At 40.1% G+C, this 19516-nt stretch overlaps 1 protein-coding gene across 17 annotated transcripts in view; it reads right to left on the bottom strand.

Moving 5' to 3' along the window:
• TENM3 (teneurin transmembrane protein 3) overlaps positions 1–19516 on the bottom strand; it is an 857073-nt gene that overhangs the window by 148177 nt on the left and 689380 nt on the right. For all 17 annotated transcript variants that reach the window (XM_050945288.1, XM_050945293.1, XM_050945292.1 and 14 more), the window contains one exon: positions 2253–2375. In XM_050945288.1, coding sequence (XP_050801245.1) covers positions 2253–2375 — 123 coding nt within the window. The remainder of the gene's footprint in view (positions 1–2252; positions 2376–19516) is intronic.

Raw genomic sequence — 19516 nt, 5'->3', positions numbered from 1 at the left:
TGCACATCCACCAATGTAATATACGCCATCATATGCCAGCAATGCCCCTCTGCTATGTACATCGGCCAAACTGGACAGTCTCTACGGAAAAGGATAAATGGACACAAATCAGACATTAGGAATGGCAATATACAAAAACCTGTAGGAGAGCACTTCAACCTCCCTGGCCACACTATAGCAGACCTTAAGGTGGCCATCCTGCAGCAAAAAAACTTCAGGACCAGACTTCAAAGAGAAACTGCTGAGCTTCAGTTCATCTGCAAATTTGACACCATCAGCTCAGGATTGAACAAAGACTGTGAATGGCTTGCCAATTACAGAACCAGTTTCTCCTCTCTTGGTTTTCACACCTCAACTGCTAGAACAGGGCCTCATCCTCCCTGATTGAACTGACCTCGTTATCTCTAGCTTGCTTGCTAGCACACATATATATACCTGCCCCTGGATATTTCCATTACATGCATCTGAGGAAGTGGGTATTCACCCACGAAAGCTCATGCTCCAAAACGTCTGTTAGTCTATAAGGTGCCACAGGATTCTTTGCTGCTTTTACAGATAAAGACTAACACGGCTACCCTCTGATAATTAACAATACAATAGCTTCTTTCTATTCCTTGCAACAAGTAAGAAGCCATCCATATAAGGATAGAGATAATGGATACCAAATACAAGTCAAAGACACTAGGCAAAAAGAAAGGAGAAAAGAAAGAAGCACAGTGAGCCCTACTAGATAGGCTTCACAATTTTAAAGGATGACAGAAAGAGGGAACTGAGCTATGTCACTTCTATAATTTGGAGTTGTGATTTCTTGAAAAAGTTTCAGGATGGCAAATGCCAGCAAAGACTTCCTCCTCCTCAGTGATGAGGAGATCAGCTGCACTTTGTGAAGGGGAAAATGTTTTTTGTTTTTTTTTTTTGGTAATGATGCAAACACCATTGAAATCAAGTTTTCCATTCAAAATAGGACTGCCAACCCTCCAGGACTGGCCTGGAGTCTCCAGGAATTAATATTTAATTAAAGATTATGTCATGCGAAGAAACCTCCAGGAATACATCCAACCAAAACTGGCAACCCTAATTAAAAAACTATTGATTTTAAAGCCTCTGTTAGCAAAAGGTGTGCAGACTTTTAAAAGTTTAGAGACTCTTAAAGGGCAACATGAAAAAAGACTGATAAAATGTAATCTCTTTATGTGGTTTGTATTTTAAAAGCTCCCACAACAAAATTAATATAATAGTTTGACATTATATATTAGCTGATTGAGGAAGACTCAGTAACATACCCAAGATGCATTGGGGAAACAGAAGAATGTACCACACATGACTTACTAAACTTCAGCCAGAAGTAAAAATAAAACCTGAATTATACAGAGGGGAAAAAATTAGGTTGTTGATAGCAAGGTCATCACACCATTTGCAGCGCACACATTAATGCATTCACTCTTGCCAAGCTGTCCCTTACACAGAAATTACCACAGAGAGGAGGATTCAAAAATCAGCAAGTTCCTCTTCACAGAGTTCTGTCTCCATTTGTTCAGGAGTACAGTTTGCTTCCCTGCAGAACAAAGAGGGGTTTTGGTCTTGAAACTACCCAGATCTAATGGAGACCATCAAGACTAGAGCCAGTATATGGAAGGCCTATTCTTCTGGACTAGCTCCTCCAGTCATCTCCGTCTCCCTGACATTGTGGCTCTAACAACAGCCGTGGTTCCAGAGAATCCCCATCTACCTACAATCAGAGCTCCCCTAAGCAGGGCTTCCAAACTTTGGAAGGGGAAAGCAGGTAACTTAGTACTGACAGGACTACATCAATTTATCTAAAAGAGATTCAAAGCATTGATGGGATGCAATGACATCTCCACATCTCTTACATCCAACCCTATTGAAATTCCTTTTCTTCTCTAGCTGCACAGGCCAAACTCTGCAAGCCACAGGTTTAGCCTATGAGAACTGCCAGTAGGGTGGCACTGCCCCTTTCTATATCTGTAGGTCAGAATCCACTGGATCCCATTACCTCCATCCATGTGGTGGGAGAGATGATGTGGTCCGTTACAATCTGAATAAAACTTTAATTGTTTACTTCTACTGTACAATATTTTTTAATACCGTGTTTTTTTTAAATGGCTTTATAATTTCATTAGATCTACATGATTATGGTGGAAAAAGATAAGGAGGAAGTGATGTAAGTAGATACAACTTCAAGGAAAGGAAATGTTACCAAAGAAATGGAATAAAGTTAGTGTCTCACTTACCATTTTCGCCAGAAGGTAACGATACAGTATTTGTTGGCATGGTATCAGAATTCACCTTTCCATTCTCAAATGTGTCATCTTCAGTCTGTTGTAACTGCCAGTTGAGGCCAAAGAGATGCATTGCTGGTGATAAAGAACACATTTTTTAAGGAGTTTTTAACTGCAGTGTCAAGTGATAAATACATTTATAATAACTCACTTTAATAATGACATTTCCATGTTTTTATGACAATAGCAAGTTGTGTATTCAAATATACAACAATAGGAACAAGCATTTACAGTCTAATTATTCAACTACAGTTTATGCTGTAGCACAAAGCAATTATTGTATGTGCAGTTTAGTAATATAGCAGTATCAGTGAATATAACTGGCAAAAAGCTCCATTAAGGAACAATACTGTGCCTCTGTGTCTCACACTCAATCTAATTGCACACTTCATGCTCTTGCACTCTCATCCTGATTCTTGCACTACTTTGTCAAGAGATAAAAGACAAAAGTCTGTGCCCCTTTTCCTTTCCATCTCTAAATCTTCAGTATAGAGAAATCACTTCATTTTAAAAATTAGGCTGCCCAAATGAGTTCCTAAAATAAATAATTCTGTTCCCAACAGCCAAGCAGGAGGAATCAAAGATAACAAGCAGCAGAGAAGAAGCATGGTCCAGATGTAAGGGCACTAGCTTGGGGACTCACGCGATCTGTGCTCACTTCCCTGATCTGTCACAGACTTCCTGTGCAACCTTGAGCAAGTCACTTAGTCTGTCTTCACCTCCATCTATAAAATGGGGCTATAGTATTTCCCTATCTCAGCAGAACGGGATAAGGTTAAATATTGTGAGGTGCTTAGCTACTATAGTAATGAAGGCCATATAGCAGGGGTAGATAACCTATGGCATGTCTGCCGAAGGCGGCACACAAGCTGATTTTCAGCGGCATTCACACTGCCCAGGTCCTGGCCACCAGTCTGGGAGGCTCTGCATTTTAATTTAATTTTAAATGAAGCTTCTTAAACATATTGAAACCTTATTTACTTTAAATACAACAGTAGTTTAGTTATATATTATAGACTTACAGAAAGAGATCTTCTAAAAATGTTAAAATGTATTACTGGCATGCGAAACCTTAAATTAGAGTGAATAAATGAAGACTCGGCACACCACTTCTGACAGTGCCAACCCCTGCCATATAGTATTTGAGATAGTACATTGGAGGTATTCTATTCTCCCTTCCTCCCCATTTTTTTTTGTAAAAATTGCAAGAATGTAAGAATGGCCATAATAGGTCAGACCAAAGGTCCATCTAGCCCAGTATCCTGCCAGATGCCCCAGAGGAAATGAACAGAACAGGTAATCATCAAGTGATCTATCCCCTGTCACCCATTCCCACCTTCTGGCAAACAGAGGCTAGGGACACCATCCTTGCCCATTCTGGTTAATAGTCATTGATGGACCTAATTTTCCAAGAATTTATCTAGTTCTTTTTTTTGAACCCTGTTACAGTCTTGGCTTTCATAACATCCTCTGGCAAGGAGTTCCACAGGTTGACTGTGTGTTGTGTGAAAAAATACTTCCTTTTGTTTGTTTTAAACCTGCTGCCTATTAATTTCATTCGATGAGTTCTAACTCCTGTGTTATGAGGAGTAAATAACAGTTCCTTATTTACTTTCTCCACACCAGTCATGATTTATAGACCTCTATCATATCCCCCCCTTAGTCGTCTTTTTTCCAAGATCAAGTTAAACTGAATAACTATTTACAGAGTAATTAGTACAGATTTATCTCTGGTATCATTGGACATTATTAATTAATCCCATTGTATAGAGTTTCAAAGCAGAAAACTGATTTACACTAAAATTATTTTAATGTCATATGAAATGTTCTCAAGCTTCTTAATATTTATGGTTTGTTTTTTCCCCAATCTTCCACACCATCCAAGCCTGATTTTATTTTCAACACTGTACACTAGCTTTGTAGCCCATAGTTTTGCAGCAGATGTTATCTATAACACACTATTCCCAGAGCAGAGATTGTCAATGATGCTGGTGCACAAAAGTGTTTTTGTAAAATACATTGTAATAATGTAGGTTTAATTTTTTAAAAAACTATTAATACAAAAATATTAAAAAGCTAAAACATTAGGTCTCATTCCTTCTCTTCTTCCTCTCTCTCTCTCTCTCTCATGTCATTGTTACAGTCAATCTCATTTATCACTTCTGCACTTAGGGCACGGAACTTCATCCCATTTGGTTCAGTTTTTGATTCCTCAATCTGTCTGTACTGACTCTTGGCCTGATCATGTAGTCCTTACTCAAGATTAGGCCTTCTGCAGGATTACACCCTCCATCAGTGCCTTGTGAGTAAAAAAAAAAAAAAAAAAGCTTTTATTACTGAATGTTCCAAAGATTAAAGTCCTCCCTCCAGATAAAATATTCTCTTTGTTCCAAGTCTCTGACTCCGCTATCACTCTCCTTTCTCAGACCTTAAATTGGCTGTTGAGGCCTGAAATCGTAGTGATCCTTGACATTCAAACCTTACTTCTTCTTTCTCTTCCATCTCCCTTTTGTCTATAAATGTGCCTATCATCTTTGCCTGAAAATTGCCAGAACTGGCCCTTATTTTGACCCTGAGCTGAAATTTTTCATTATATCTTAAATATGGTTCCTATTTGATTCTTGCACCTCTTTTAAATATGGTCTTTCTAAATCCCTAGGGCCAATTATTTTGGCAATTATCCTTGTTCATTTCACTGGCTTCAATGGGGTTAAAGTAGCGTAAACAGAACATAATTTAAAGGGGGATCTAAAACACTTCATGATCCAAAATGCTCCAACTAGACTACTCCACTACTCCAGTTAATAGGACTAAATCATCTCCAACCTCTGCCACCTTTACTGGCTTCTTGTCATTCTCTGAATCTGTTTTCTGTTTGGAGAAGAGAGTATAATTTAGTATGGGCTAGGATATAATATTACAATCTGCCCTGAGTAAGAAGTAGTGCATAGATGCTTCAGTTTCTCTGATCCACCTTACCACTCTGTTCCAATTTTAGCTGATTGCACCCCTTGCATCTCCACAATGAAAATCTTAGCACTTTCCCTCATCCAACTGGAATTCTCTCCCTTCCCCATAACAATTAAAGAGGTGATTAAGTTCTGAGGTGAAACAGACCTTTTCTGAGGAACATAAAGAGATGCAAAATCAAGATTGTAATAGAAAGCTAGTCATCCATCTCTCCACATAGCAAATTTGGGGTTCGATTGGTTTGTCCCGGGGTTCATATGGGTGGAAACAGGAAAGGTACAGGAGACTGATAGCAGGTTACTAATGTCATTTATCAGCCACTGGGATCCTAGAACTTCAGAGATTTAAAACTCAGTAGGATTTACTGGCAAGCAACTAAAAGGAAAACAAAGTTTGTACTGAGACACCAGTGTATGTAAAATGAATAGATAAAGCTATCAAGTGACTGGGGGGGCGGGGTACATTACAGTTGCCAAAAGTTGGAAATTGGTATGTTTTGGGAAGATATATTCATTCTTTATAGGAACGATCTGTGCATATGCAGTAAACAGACAGGAAACCAGAGAAATGAATTCACTCCTCAGGACAAAAATTCCAAAGGGCCTCAATCCTTTTTCTATGTGTATGCATGCATCTTCGGTCACACATTTTTATTTATTTATTTCCGAAGCACTATAATTTGTGTACTCAAGTGACAGAATGTACATATGCAAAATCCACTGGGATAAACTAGGTTTTTGTATGTAAAGTCTATCAACTGTGCATGCAAGTGACACTGCTCAAAAATGCATGTGAAAAGTGCTGAACTTCCAAAGTTGCTTGCACATAAACCAAGGCTAGATTTAAAAATGTTGGCCTGGCAACAACAAAAAGTGAAATAGGCAGCTAGAACTCTGATCAATGTCTGGAGCGGAGATCTCTGAAGAAAACCCCAAAAGCTGCTGAAAGCAGCAGCAGTAATTCAATGGGTGGCACTTTCACTATGGTACTGGTAATGAACCAATTCTCCAGTATTGGGTTAGAAAGCACTTTGCTGTTGGAGGTAATGTCTTTCAGATGAGAGGGCTGTCCAGAAGTCCAAGGCTCAATAGAGGATGAGAGGGTGGGAAGTGAGCAGCATGGGGAAGGAGTCAGTGAGCATACTGTTCCCCCAACCTGTCCCTGGGCTGACCAGGGAGGAAAAAGTAATACTGCCTGGATAGTAGGAGAACACTGGAAACCTAGAAATGGTGGCTCTGTGGTTTCCTGGGAACAATTTTATGGCATATTCTGAAAGGAGAAGTGACTAAATGAAGTGGTGAAATGTGGCCAGAGGAACCTAGTAGTGCTTGCCTCTCTCATGAGTTTTACTTCTGCAGATCTGCTGTATGATAAAATTCCACTTTTCAGCATTGAACTTTATCATCACTGACTGCTATTGCTGTATATATCCGGGTGATTGCAAGTTGAAGTGTATAAATTGCTTTCCTATAATTAAATGGAAAATATATATATATATATATATATATATATACACACACACACACACACACACACACACACACACACACACAAACACCTGTGTAAAAGAAAAAAAGACTGTTTACATTTTCAAACCAATGTGAAAAGATTAAAATGCACACCAAGTAAAATTGCAATTACTACTCAAGTATCAGAGGGGTAGCCGTGTTAGTCTGGATCTGTAAAAGCAGCAAAGAAACCTGTGGCACATGATAGACTAACAGATGTTTTGGAGCATCTGACGAAGTGGGTATTCACCCACGAAAGCTCATGCTCCAAAACGTCTGTTAGTCTATAAGGTGCCACAGGATTCTTTGCTGCAATTACTACTCAGTGTTGCTGAGGCATTATTTTCCATTAATCTCCCTGTTGACAATATATTTTAAAATGAAACATTTGAAAACTGAAGCTTAAAAAAAATTATTTACCATATGTTTTTCTTGCAGCTACAATTAGAATTTGAACCTTTTTAAGGACCTAGAGTGGGCTAGACATAGTTCCACTCGAAAATTACTTTAGATCTTCAGCATATAGTTCCCAGTTTGGCAAGAGACAGGGGTGAAATAAACCCCTTCATTTACAATCTGATTTGCATTCATTTGCTGTCCACAAAAAATATGCTTTTCAGATGTATACTTTATTGTAGATTAAAAAAATAGTTAATTAAAAATAAGTGAAATTATCAAAGCACAAATTCTTCATATGTTATTGTCTTTTCTCAAGTCATCACAAAGCCAGTTTTGGATGTGTAAAATCCAAGCAACTTGATGGAGCAGTTTATGTTGTTTAGGTTCATCTGAAGGTAGCCAATAAGATGCATACTTTTTTTTTTTAAAAAGAGTGGCTGAACCTTTACTTCTAAAAGCTGTACATTTATAAATGGAATTTCATTACATGATCACATGGAAACTTGCCAACGTCTACTGAGATCTCTCCATATAATAGTTGGAAAAGTTGTGCTCTCTATCCTTATATTTTTGAGTGGATTTGACCCATCCATTAATTTTGCAGTTTTATCTGTGAAAAAATCTAATCTTGATCCCATAGTCTCCATTTTCTGTAAAACTTGTTCATAAAACAATCTGTGCAAAACACATCACAAAGGATATTGCTTAGAGAGAATGTGGCAACAAAGATACGTCAGGCAGATTTTATGGATGAGATTTCTTTGTTTTGGACTCTAACCAGACATGATTATACGATATTTTTACATATTCTACATTATTTATTTCCACAGTTGTTATGGGTGAATGATAGTCTCTGTATTTTTTCTTGTTGTTCACTAAAAATGGAATGCACGATGTGTATTTCTCAAAAAATACACATATGGCTGATGTCACATTTTATTTTGCAGGTCAACTATTTTCCTGCAATAAAAATGATCATCTTATCAACTGTCAATAGCATTATAATCAAGTTTAGATTGCAACCCTAGGTTTCCAATAACCAGGCCTAAAGAACATTACTCAGTAAACAATTACAGTGAATTTATCTGATATTCATTCTGTTTTCATATTTGTGCCTTTATTCTAAATTTTCCAATATTACCCAGGATTCTCCATTGAGTAATACTCTTTAAGATGATATGTTCAGACCCTGGAATTTCAGCTGAACGTTGATTATTTACACTTGTGATGAATGAACCTTAGAAAGTATAGAGTTTCACTTCAGTTAATCCAGCCTTGCAAAATTATATTTGCCCTCAAATGAATACTTTATTTATTTATATTAATTTTAATTACAATTATTACTGTTATTTTACAGAAGATGAAAAACAATGTCATTTGTTTTCATCATTGTGTTAAGGGAGGGATAAGTATATTAGTATATTTGGCAAATGTTCATAACAGTTTTTACAAGGCTGAGTTAACTGTTGGTTGCTTACTTACACAATTTTTCAGCTCTCCCTGTTCACTCCTCTCTCAACTTCTTACTCCTTCCTCCAGAATGATCTTCCTCCCTTCCCTCGAACCCCTGATAACTCTTTTCTTGGGCAAGGATGAGGCTCACGTTCATTCTTATCTTTTTTTATGCCATTTTCCCCAACTCTATTAAAAATCTTTTCCAAAGCCACATCAATCATTGCAGCGCTCACAAAAAGCAATCTGTTTAGAAAAGAAATACTAAGTAAATTACACTGTCATTATATTGTCTGAGCATCTATTGGATATGTCTCATTTATGTGAGTGCATCACAAAAAGGGTGCAAATTTGGCCTTTTATTGTTTAAGAGCTTTAAGGTTTAAACTTCAAAAAATTCTTAAGGAATAGCAAAACTTCAAATTTAAGTATCTAGGCTATAAGAATAATAATGAAATGATTCAGTACATTGAAAGGTACTATAGGATCAGCTGACAATCTACTTGCATGTTGATGGCAGAGAAATGTGCAATCTGTGAAAAGATTTAAGAAACCAAACAGAACAGAGTCAAATAAAGGTCAAATTAATATAATGTTCAAATGACACTCTGAGCTGGTGTTTTACAGTTTATAGTGAAACCCTTGTGCTGTGTATTTCAATCTCATGAATGGATAAAACATATCAAAAGCTTTTTATGTTCCATATTAAGAGTGACAGAATTTTATAGCAAACATGCAATAAGAAGAAATGTAATAAGCTTTAATAAAGGATGATAATAAGGTATGATAAGAATTTTTGGAATGTCACCAGCTCAGGAGTGTAAGATGAAAGCATCTGCTTGTAAAGATTGTAGTTTGTTATTTGGATCCCCACAGGGCTAAACTGTGATTAGAATTACATATTTTTCCATAAATTAGCGTTTGTTTTTGAATTTCCTGCTGAGTCACATGCAAGTTGATTGAATGTGCAAGTAAATATATAGGTTTTCTAATCCATTGCTGTTTGTTACGTTTTAAGCTATTACAACCATCTACATGTAAATCAAATGTAGGTCACTGGGGTCCATACAAAATAACCTGTGCATTTTGACCCCTTTGGAAAGATTTTCAAAGCGGTTATCCCTATGCTAGATAATTATCACTTACCTATTCTCAATGCATGTCTGCTTCGATACATAACAAGTCAAACACTTGAATCAAACTTGCACACAAAACCATACAGTTTGTTTAATAACACATATAATGCTATTTGCAGCGTTGTTATAGCCATGTTGGTCCCAGGATATTACAGAGACAAGGTGAGTGAGGCAATATCTTTTATTGGAATAACTTCTGTTGGTGAAAGATATACGTTTCTAAGGTACACACCGCTGAAGAAGAGTTCTGAGTAGCTTGAAAACTTGTCTCTCTCACGAACAGAAGTTGGTCAATAAAAGATATTACCTCACACACATTGTCTCTGTTAATACAGTGCTATGGCAGAGACACTGCCAACCCAAGGAGCAGCACATAGCTTCATCTCTTTGCCTTCAACCAGGACCGGCGCTAGGGGTTTTAGTGCCCTAGGCGCATGGCAATTTTGCCGCCCCGCGCGCTGGTCCCGTGGCTCCGGTGGAGCTGCTGCTGTCGTGGCTGCGGATGGTCGGCAGCTCCCGCGGCCCTGGTGGAGCTGCCGCAGTCGTGGCTGCAGATGGTCGGCAGCTTCCGCGGCTCAGGTGGAGCTGCCGCAGTCACGGCTGCGGATGGTTGGCAGCTCCCGCGGTTCTGGTGGAGCTGCCGCAGTCGTGCCTGCGGGAGGTTCACCACAGCCGCAGGAGCAGCCAACCGTCCACAGCCATGACTGCGGCAGCTCCACCTGAGCCGCCTGCAGCCCCCTCCGGCAAAACGCCACCCACCAATGATCCTGACGCCCTAGGCAATTGCCTAGGCCACCTAATTGAAAGTGCTGGCCCTGCCTTAAACCATCCTCCAACACACTCCTCTGCCCTTCTACAGCCTAGCTCAATTCCCTGCTCAGTTACCCTGGTGCAACATGGGGAGTCAAGATAGGATGAGAGCTGAGGCAGATTAAGATTTCCTGGGGCCTGGGGCCAGAGCAAGTGGGAGGCTCCACTCCACTCCTTTCCCTGTTGGCCCTGTCCCATCCCACCCCTTCCGTTGTGGCCCTTCCCACAGCCCCATCCCTTTCTGTCCCTTCCCCGGGGCTTGCCATGTTCCACCCTGCCATGAGTCCTCTCCCATTCTGTCACCCCCACTGCAGCCCGGCAATTCCTTTTCTGCCTCCCCACACTGTGGCCACAAGACCAGAGAAGCTCTGTCCCTGTGCCACGGCCCTGGGGCACAGCGGGGAGCAAGAGCTCCTCCAGTCACTGGACTGGGGGTCTGCCTGCTGCAGGACACAGGGGCTTGCCCTGCCTAGCGCTTGGGGCTCTGGGCTTCTGCTGCAGTGGCAGATGTTTTCTGGGGGCCCTCCAATTGGCTGGGCCCTCTGGGCATGGGCCCTATGCCTAATTTTCCGTGGATGGGCGACTGTGTGGGGAGTCACAGTGGGACGAGTAAGGACATGGAAGAAAGGGGAAGGCAGAATTCTTTGTTGGCTTTGTTTGGTTTTTCTCTTTAGGTTCATGGAAAAAACAACAAGGAGTCCTTGTGGCACCTTAGAGACTAACAAATTTATTTGGATGCAAGCTTTCATGGGCTATAATCCACTTAATCAGATGTAAGTTACAGCCCACGAAAGCTTATGCTCAAATAATTTGTTAGTCTCTAAGGTGCCACAAGGATTCCTCATGGTTTTTACTGATACAGACAAACATGGCTACCCCTCTGAAACCTGTCGCCATTCAGGTTTATGGGTTACTCAATAATTGTGCTATGAACCCTGTTTGTGGGTGGATAGAATGATAATGAAACCTAACTCCCGCCTACTTGTATATACTGATATTAAAACAAGCTTAAAGACAGTAAAGAAATCAGGCATCTACTCTGTTTGGTTTTAAGAAACCTTTGATCTTTACTCTTAAAAAGCCTTGTCATAAGAAAAGAAACAGAAATTGGGACTGATTCAGTATTGCCTGATGTATTAGATGGAAGTGATATAAGCGAAGAGTTAGGCCTTGTTAGAGGCCTTCAAACAGGAAAAATAGTTTAGAATTTCATATTTAATTTAATATTGTTTCCAAAATAAAAATAAGCCACAACACTGGGTTCTCAAAATCTGCAGGAGATGTTAAGAACCAGACAATGTTAGTTCTAGGCCAGCAGCCACAGCTGAAATTGATGGGAAAGTGCTATCAACTGAGAGGCTGGCTGCCATTCATCTTAAAATGTGAATGGATGTTGGATCAGCAAACAGTGCAAATGCTTTAAAATAATTACCCTGTTTTGGCTCCCACTGAATCAGAACAGGAAACCCAAATCCATCCCTCCTTTCCAAATTTGTGGAAGTCTGCCTGTCAATTCCGCCATCCTTCTGGGATGACAGTTTAGGGATCTGCTCCCTGACTTGCCAGAGAGAGAAAAAGAGAGGAAGCAGATTCGGACCTATATCCTGGATAGCTGCAGGGTAGCAGTCCAGAGACGTGTCATCCAGCAGCTTGAAAAGATTGGTGGGAGCAGCCTATGGAATTCTCCAGTAATGTTAGCTGACTAGTAATTTCTGAGGCCCAGATTCTCCAAGGTATTTGGGCACCTAACCCCCCCACTGAAATTAATGGGAGTCAGGCAGCTAAATACCTTTGAGGATCTGGACCCAAGAGATTTGTAATTTCTGAAGATTAAAGAGTAGATGGAATGCAGATGAGTTAGTGACATCTACAAATGAAGGGTAAAGGCACTGAGCTGATTTATACCCTGTGCAACCCAGCTGAATGGTTTGGAGTTTATATCAGGGATGCTGAAATACGGCACATTTGAGTCATCATGCCATCTACGTACTATAGGAGAATTCATGAGAATACTCTATTAGAAAGACCGGACAGTGGAACCCTATAGATCTCTCTCTTTTCTTAAAAGATTGGTGAACGAGCTACCTTTCTACGTGGCTGCCTTTCTTTCACAACACTTCAAAAACTACTCTCCTATGCAGTTATTATAACAAACTGTTTTGTATGATACTATTTCATCATATTTAGGCACAATCATTTTACTTGCTTGATTGGTTTTAATATTTGGAAAAAAATGAGGTTTTCAAATGCAAACACAGAAAATGCAAATGTTCACATCATCTGTACACTTATAACAAATTTTCTTCTCCCAAAACATGAAATTATGAGAGATGATTCCTAAGGGACTTTTGTATTTTTTCTTTTTACAAATAAAAAGTCTTTTGAAAATGGCATCTTTATGTGAAAGCCTGAGACCATATTTCTAAAGGTTTCTGCACATTTTTGAGAACACCTAAACTGTATTCACACAGCTCCTGATGCAGGGATCCTGATGAAGGAATCTGCACACACATACAGAAGCTGTGTATACACGAAACCTCAGCTTATGAGTGTGCATCAACAACCTTGGGCACATGATACATAAATACATTTTGGTTGTGTTTATTTACTATTTACAGGGATGTTTATGGATATCTAATTTGAGGGAGACATTTTTAACATCAGAAATGTTCAGAACACATACTGAACAAGCAGTTATATTAGTAAAACATAATCATTTATATACAAAGTTACCTTTAATTCACACACCATGATGTATAGTGTTTCTTAGACCAAGTGGCACCCCAGGCAAGAAGCGTCTTTGGTGTCCTGCCTTCCATTTGCTAAAACTTTTGAATACCTTATTTTTTATTGCATTTCTAGCCCATTTCATGATTTTGATGCATGACGTGCATGCATGATTTATCCCTGTCATATAAAATGATAAATTTGCATGCTAGGATCTGTAAATCGGTATTTACTCATGCGATATATAAGCAAATAAAAAATATTTTCCTCTAAGCTTATAGACACTTTAAAATTTTAAGAATAACTGAAACGTACTAACATCAAGAAATTGAACTATGCACCAATATAGGCCGGACCAGTATTAAATAGTGTTACAGAAGGTGACACCCTTAGAATGCTAATCTATTTCCTTTAGTTCAAAGGCTGCTTTTTTCATCTTTGCCCTTGGAAACTGAAACATAGCATCAGAGAGATTCAAAGACTGGCCAATGGCATTTTCAAGTGATAATATAGCAAAAGTCTATGTTCTGCAGTCTTAGAAAGTCATCAAATATTATGTGTTAAGCATGGCAAAAGAAGTAACAGTATTTCTTTTATATTGTTGCACAGATAGGGGTTCAATAAATATCTTTGGTCTCTCATTAAGTATGTCCTTAATTAATTGATACTTACACTGTTCTCCTCTTAAAGCACAAGTACACTTTCATAATTACACAGTAAAAAAAGGTTCACAGTATCACTGTTGGGCTCTCACTTCACTTCATTCTTATATCTCACTGACTGACTGGCAATGTCCCACCTCTTATATACCCACAAGGGCATGGCTGACACTATTCTAGGAGGTTGAAGGAAAAGGTAGTTCTCAGAAAGCCTGGAAGGTTCCACAAGATACTACAAATGTCCACAACATTCTAGGAGGTTTAATGAAAAATGAATCTACATATGGAATACCTGAAACATTTTACTTCAAACAGTCTATTTTCCCTTTAGTCATTAACAACAAAAACAGCACCTTGAGCCCAGCGCCCTCCCAAGCCTGGCACCCCAGGTAGCTGCCTGGGTTGCCTGCCCCTAAATCTGGCCCTGTAAGTCTTTAAAGGCTTTTCTTCAGCAGAGATACAAATCACAAATTAATGGGAGTTACGAGGAAAGGCAGAGGAAACTAGGGCCCCAAACAGCAAGGAAGTTTAACATGTGAGTAATCTCATCCCTGTTCGGCAAAGCACTCCATCATTTCCATAAATTTAAACATGCTTATGGCCTTCTGATTTAAAGTTAAGCAAGTGCTTAAGCGCTTTCCTGAATTGAAACCTAAATTCCTGAAGTACTCCTGAGATGCTACCTGTCCTATCTAGCTAATGTAATCTAATCTAATTTAATTTAATTTCTAGAGTGTTGGTCACCACAGTATCTAAATGCTACTATTTCTGGGATTGTCACAGATTTGTTGGGGAGAGTTCACTATCCACAAGCAGTGCTTGCAGGACATTCATTGTTTCTGAAAGCATGACCGGGCCCATGAAAAGTCAATTTGCTCCACTGGAAAAATACAGAAAGGTAGCAGTGTTATTTGCAAAAAACACCTCCTACAAACTTGTGTTAAATCTTAATTTGAATACAAGCCTTCTTCAAACTGTAAGTGGGTATGTTCCTTGACAGATTAAATTTTTAAATTCCTTGAAATCTTCTCAAGTCCCTTTTAACTTTCTGACTGCCAATTATATCTTATTCCATCCTTCCGTGGAAGGACTGTATATTGCACTGACCATTTTACTTTCAGTGCCTCTGACAACGACAGCATATGACAGATGCAACACAAATCAAATATTAATACCGTGCAGTGTTAAAATGGTAATATTGTATTATGCTTTACATTTTGCATGAAACATAGTCAGAAGATCTTTCCACAATAAACATTATCTAAAAATTATTGCCAATAATGGTTATCCATAACAGAGAAAAAATTGTATTTAGAATTCATGTCTCAAGTCACTAATGTCCAACATTCTTCGATTTTGGCATAATTTAAATGAAAGATCCTAAATGCCGTTAGCTTATTAACATGTTATATATTCAGGACTCTCCCAAGAGCCCTAAAAGGTGGTGAACATGCCACAATCATTCCCTTCTCTACCAGCCTGTCCTCACCTTGAAATAAGCCTATAGTATTATTTAATTATAAATTTTAGATATTATTTTACAAATAGTCCAGCTTTTGGGATGCAATATGAAACCATTCATAGCTTTTCACTAGCCATCATTTTTCCTTCTGAGGGAGGTAAACACAATCACAGCTTTTAGATAGCTAACACACATGCCAAGGAAAGTATGTTTATATCAGGTTGAATGTAATAGGCTGTACCTCTCTAGTGTCTTTGGCAGAGGGGTGGATGCTGCTTTTGTCATGGAGTCCAGAGCATAGCTGTGCTGTTCAGGGTGTCTGCCCGCTTGTGAGGGGAGTCATAGTAGTCCAAACAGAAAACGTCAATAAACGTTCACAGCCCACAATAAGCTGAGTCCTAAGACTTCAGGAAGCCAAAGACGGGGGGGAGTGGTAAAGGGGGCAGAGAAAAGCATCCACCTCTCTCCTGAGAGGATCTGGGAACCCAAGGTTCTCAAGTCATTTTGCTGGTCAGCAACCCCTTTTCCAGAGATTGGGGAGCTCTGAGTTGTAGTCCTGGTTCTTCAAAGTGCCATCCTCCAGGGAGCACGGATCCTCCCTTTTGAGGACCTGTCCACCCCTAGGCTTACCAAGCTTCACAGGTATGCCTGGATGGAGCTGATTGTGCCCAGAGGAGCACTTTAACCCCTTCCTAAATGGGATGGGCACCTGTCTCACTGCACAGAACAAATCATAATGAAGATAATTTAATAGTTCATTTTAAAATATAAATTAAAATTGCCATTATGGCATATTGAAAAAAATATATATTGCAACAGCTTCAGAAGATTTTCTCCATTGTCTGATAATCACCCTGTGTGGAAGGTCCACACAGTGCCATCCACAGCTGTTAAGCTTCACAATAAGGGTTTAAGTGGTGTGGATAGCCTCATGCAAGGGGGAAACTCATGATTTAAGAATAGCATCTCTGAGATGATTAAAATTGAGTTGATTGATCTAGTTGAGTTATGGCACAAGACCAAATTACGGACTTAGACAGTTACATTTAAAAAGGTTATTGAAAGTGTTGAAATAGGAACATTATGATGGCATACCAGACTCTACAATCCTCAGGTGTTGATAAACTTCACCAATGGCTCATTTACTTTACTCCAGGGCACCCAATAGACACATTCATACATATACACACGCAGGCCTGAAGGAATTGGACTCCCTCTTTCAGACCTCCTAAGGCACCAACAAGCCTCCTAAGGCAGAGTTTCCCAAACAGTAGGTCCCAAGCCACAAGGTTGCAGAAAAGCTCTACATAAGTGGTAGGCCGGATGTATAGGGAATCCTTAAGAGGAAGGAGTGTTGGAGAGCCAAGCTGTCATAAACAGATAAGTAAGAGTTAATAGAACAGAAGTGCTTCATATCTCTTTTGCCTGGAAAGGGTTAACAAGTTCAGTTAGTCTGGCTGTCACCTGACCAGAGGACCAATCAGGAGACAGGATACTTTCAAATCTTGAGGGAGGGAAGTTTTTGTGCTGTGCTGTTAGTTTTGGTTGTTGTTCACTCTGGGGGCTCAGAGGGACCAGATGTGCAACCAGGCTTCTCTCCAATCTCCCTGATACGGTTCTTATAGATCCAGAATAGTGAGTACTAGGTAGATAAAGCGAGTTAGGCTTACGGTTGTTTTCTTTATTTGCAAATGTGCATTTGGCTGGAAGGAGTTCAAATTTATATTTTGCTGAAAGGATTTTAATTTGTACTTGAATACGTAGGCTGGGAGGGTATTCCCAGTGTCTATAGCTGAAAGACCTTGTACATATTCCATCTTAAATTTACAAAGATAATTTTTATTGTTTTTTCTTTCTTTAATTAAAAGCTTTTCTTGTTTAAGAACCTAATTGTTTTTTTATTCTGGTGAGACCCCATGGGACGGGGTCTGCATTCACCAGGGAATTGGTGGGGAGAAAGGAGGGAAGGGGGAGAGAGAGGCTAATTTCTCTCTGTGTTAGAATTACTGTCTCTCTCAGGGAAAATCTGGGAGGGGAAGAGAAAAGGAGGGAGGAAGGTGAATTGTCCTCTCTGTTTTAAGATTCAAGGAGTTTGAATCACAGTGATCTTCCAGGGTAACCCAGGGAGGAGAAGCCTGGGAGAGGCAATGGTGGGGGAAAGGGTTTACTTTCCTTGTGTTAAGATCCAGAGGGTCTGGGTCTTGGGGGTCCCCGGGCAAGGTTTTGGGGGGACCAGAGTGTACCAGGCACTGGAATTCCTGGTTGGTGGCAGCGCTACAGGTTCTAAGCTGGTAATTGAGCTTAGAGAAATTCATGCTGGTACCTCATCTTTTGGACGCTAAGGTTCAGAGTGGGGAATTGTACCATGACAGGTGTAATTAGAGGTGTTTATTTCCAGGACCCATTTATGTCATTATAAGGAGACAGGTCAGGGAAAAGCAAGTTAAGCATCCTCCAAACTGAGTTATGGAGTCCCAAACAAATAGATGTGGCAGATGGACTCACCTGTAGCTCTCAATGTCCTGTCAAAAGTATTTCCTGGTGGATGGCTGGGGTTGAAAGGATGATCGGGGGAACATTATGTTTGCTACACTGCACTCTGCTGCTTCTGGGGCAGCTTGTAAACTATCTGATAATAGATGGATTGAGGGGCTAGTTGTTGTTTGTTGGGCTCAAATTTCTGGTATTTTATCTATGATGTTAGAGTACAGATGCCCACCAAGTGAAGGTGGCCCTTGAGTCCTTTAGGGAATGCAGTGACTCATACGTGTTTTCACTAAACAAATTGTTTCCTTCCAAGGGCAGATCTTCCACTATGGATTGGACTTTTTTGAGAACCTTGGAGGACTAGAGCCACGATGCCTGACACATGACTACAGCAATCACCACTGAGAAGGAAGCTGTATCTGCTGCATTGACTGAGGACTGGAGGGCCAATCGGGCTAGCACTTTATCCTCTTCTGTGAGAGCTTGGCATTGCAGCTGACCCTCTTGGAGGCATTTGTTAGTGAATTCTGTAAACTTAATATAATTAATAAAATCATATTATAACATTAAGGCTTCATAGTTCACTCTGGAAGTATAAGCCTGCCAAAGTAAAAGACTCTCTCTCAAAGAGGTCTAAGCATTTAACTTTCTTTTCAGAAGGTGCAGATCTAGGATGATATTCTCTGCTTTTTTCAGTGATAGCTGGGATGACTAGTGAATTAGGGAAGTGCCACTTCACTGGGACCAGTGGTCTGGAGAATGTCCAATAGTTTATCAGGAGAGTGTCCTACACTTCCTCCAGAAGGATTTTGAGTGTAGATCAGTAGATCTTGAAATCACCAGTAGTCATCAGGCAGTGATGGCAAGTCTGGTGCAACTGCCTTCTATGGGGATGAAGATGACAACTCTGGTGGAGCTGGTGATTCCACCTGATCTGGCTCCTCCTCTTCCTCTGTTAGATCTTGTGGAGGTGTAGGATCTTCTCAGAGAAAGGAGGATAGTCTAGATTCCAAGTGGGATCATAAGGATTTGGGATGTTGCATGTATGGAGCCCCTAGAACTCAATAAGGCCAGTGTGACGGGTGAAATTGAAATTGGGCGGTTCCCATGGAGAAAGGTCCATAGGTCCTCAGGTGCATAGTCCTTCATAGGTGTGAGGGACAGTGCCCATGACACTGGATCCTCTGTGTGGTCTGACTCCTTACCTTGATGGGAGAGGTGACGCTCTCCAGCTGATCCCAAGTTGGAGGAGGAGGCTTCAAATCCATGGCACCCATTAGTACTGGGGGGCCTTATTATGCCCCTGCAGGTAGATGGTACTGGTGACAATACATATGCATGCCATAAACCACTGATGTGTGGACCTCCTTGGTAAGGATCAGTTCCTAGGAATTCCTAGGTCCGTGTACATGGCAACATCCTGAGGTGCAGAGTATTTATCTCCTGACACAAAGGAATGGATTGGACTTCTTTCTTTCTGTGGTGACAGAACTGTCGGTATTGTTCCAGTCTTCAGTACCAACAACCCCTTTTCATGCTGTGTTGGCATTAATGAAATTGAAGGCCTTCGCTGTCGTTTTTCTCTTGTCAGTACCAAGGACAGTCC

Source organism: Gopherus flavomarginatus, chromosome 3, assembly GCF_025201925.1.
Source record: "Gopherus flavomarginatus isolate rGopFla2 chromosome 3, rGopFla2.mat.asm, whole genome shotgun sequence".
In the NCBI taxonomy this organism is placed as follows: domain Eukaryota; kingdom Metazoa; phylum Chordata; order Testudines; family Testudinidae; genus Gopherus; species Gopherus flavomarginatus.
This window is presented reverse-complemented; position numbering and strand designations above follow the sequence as displayed.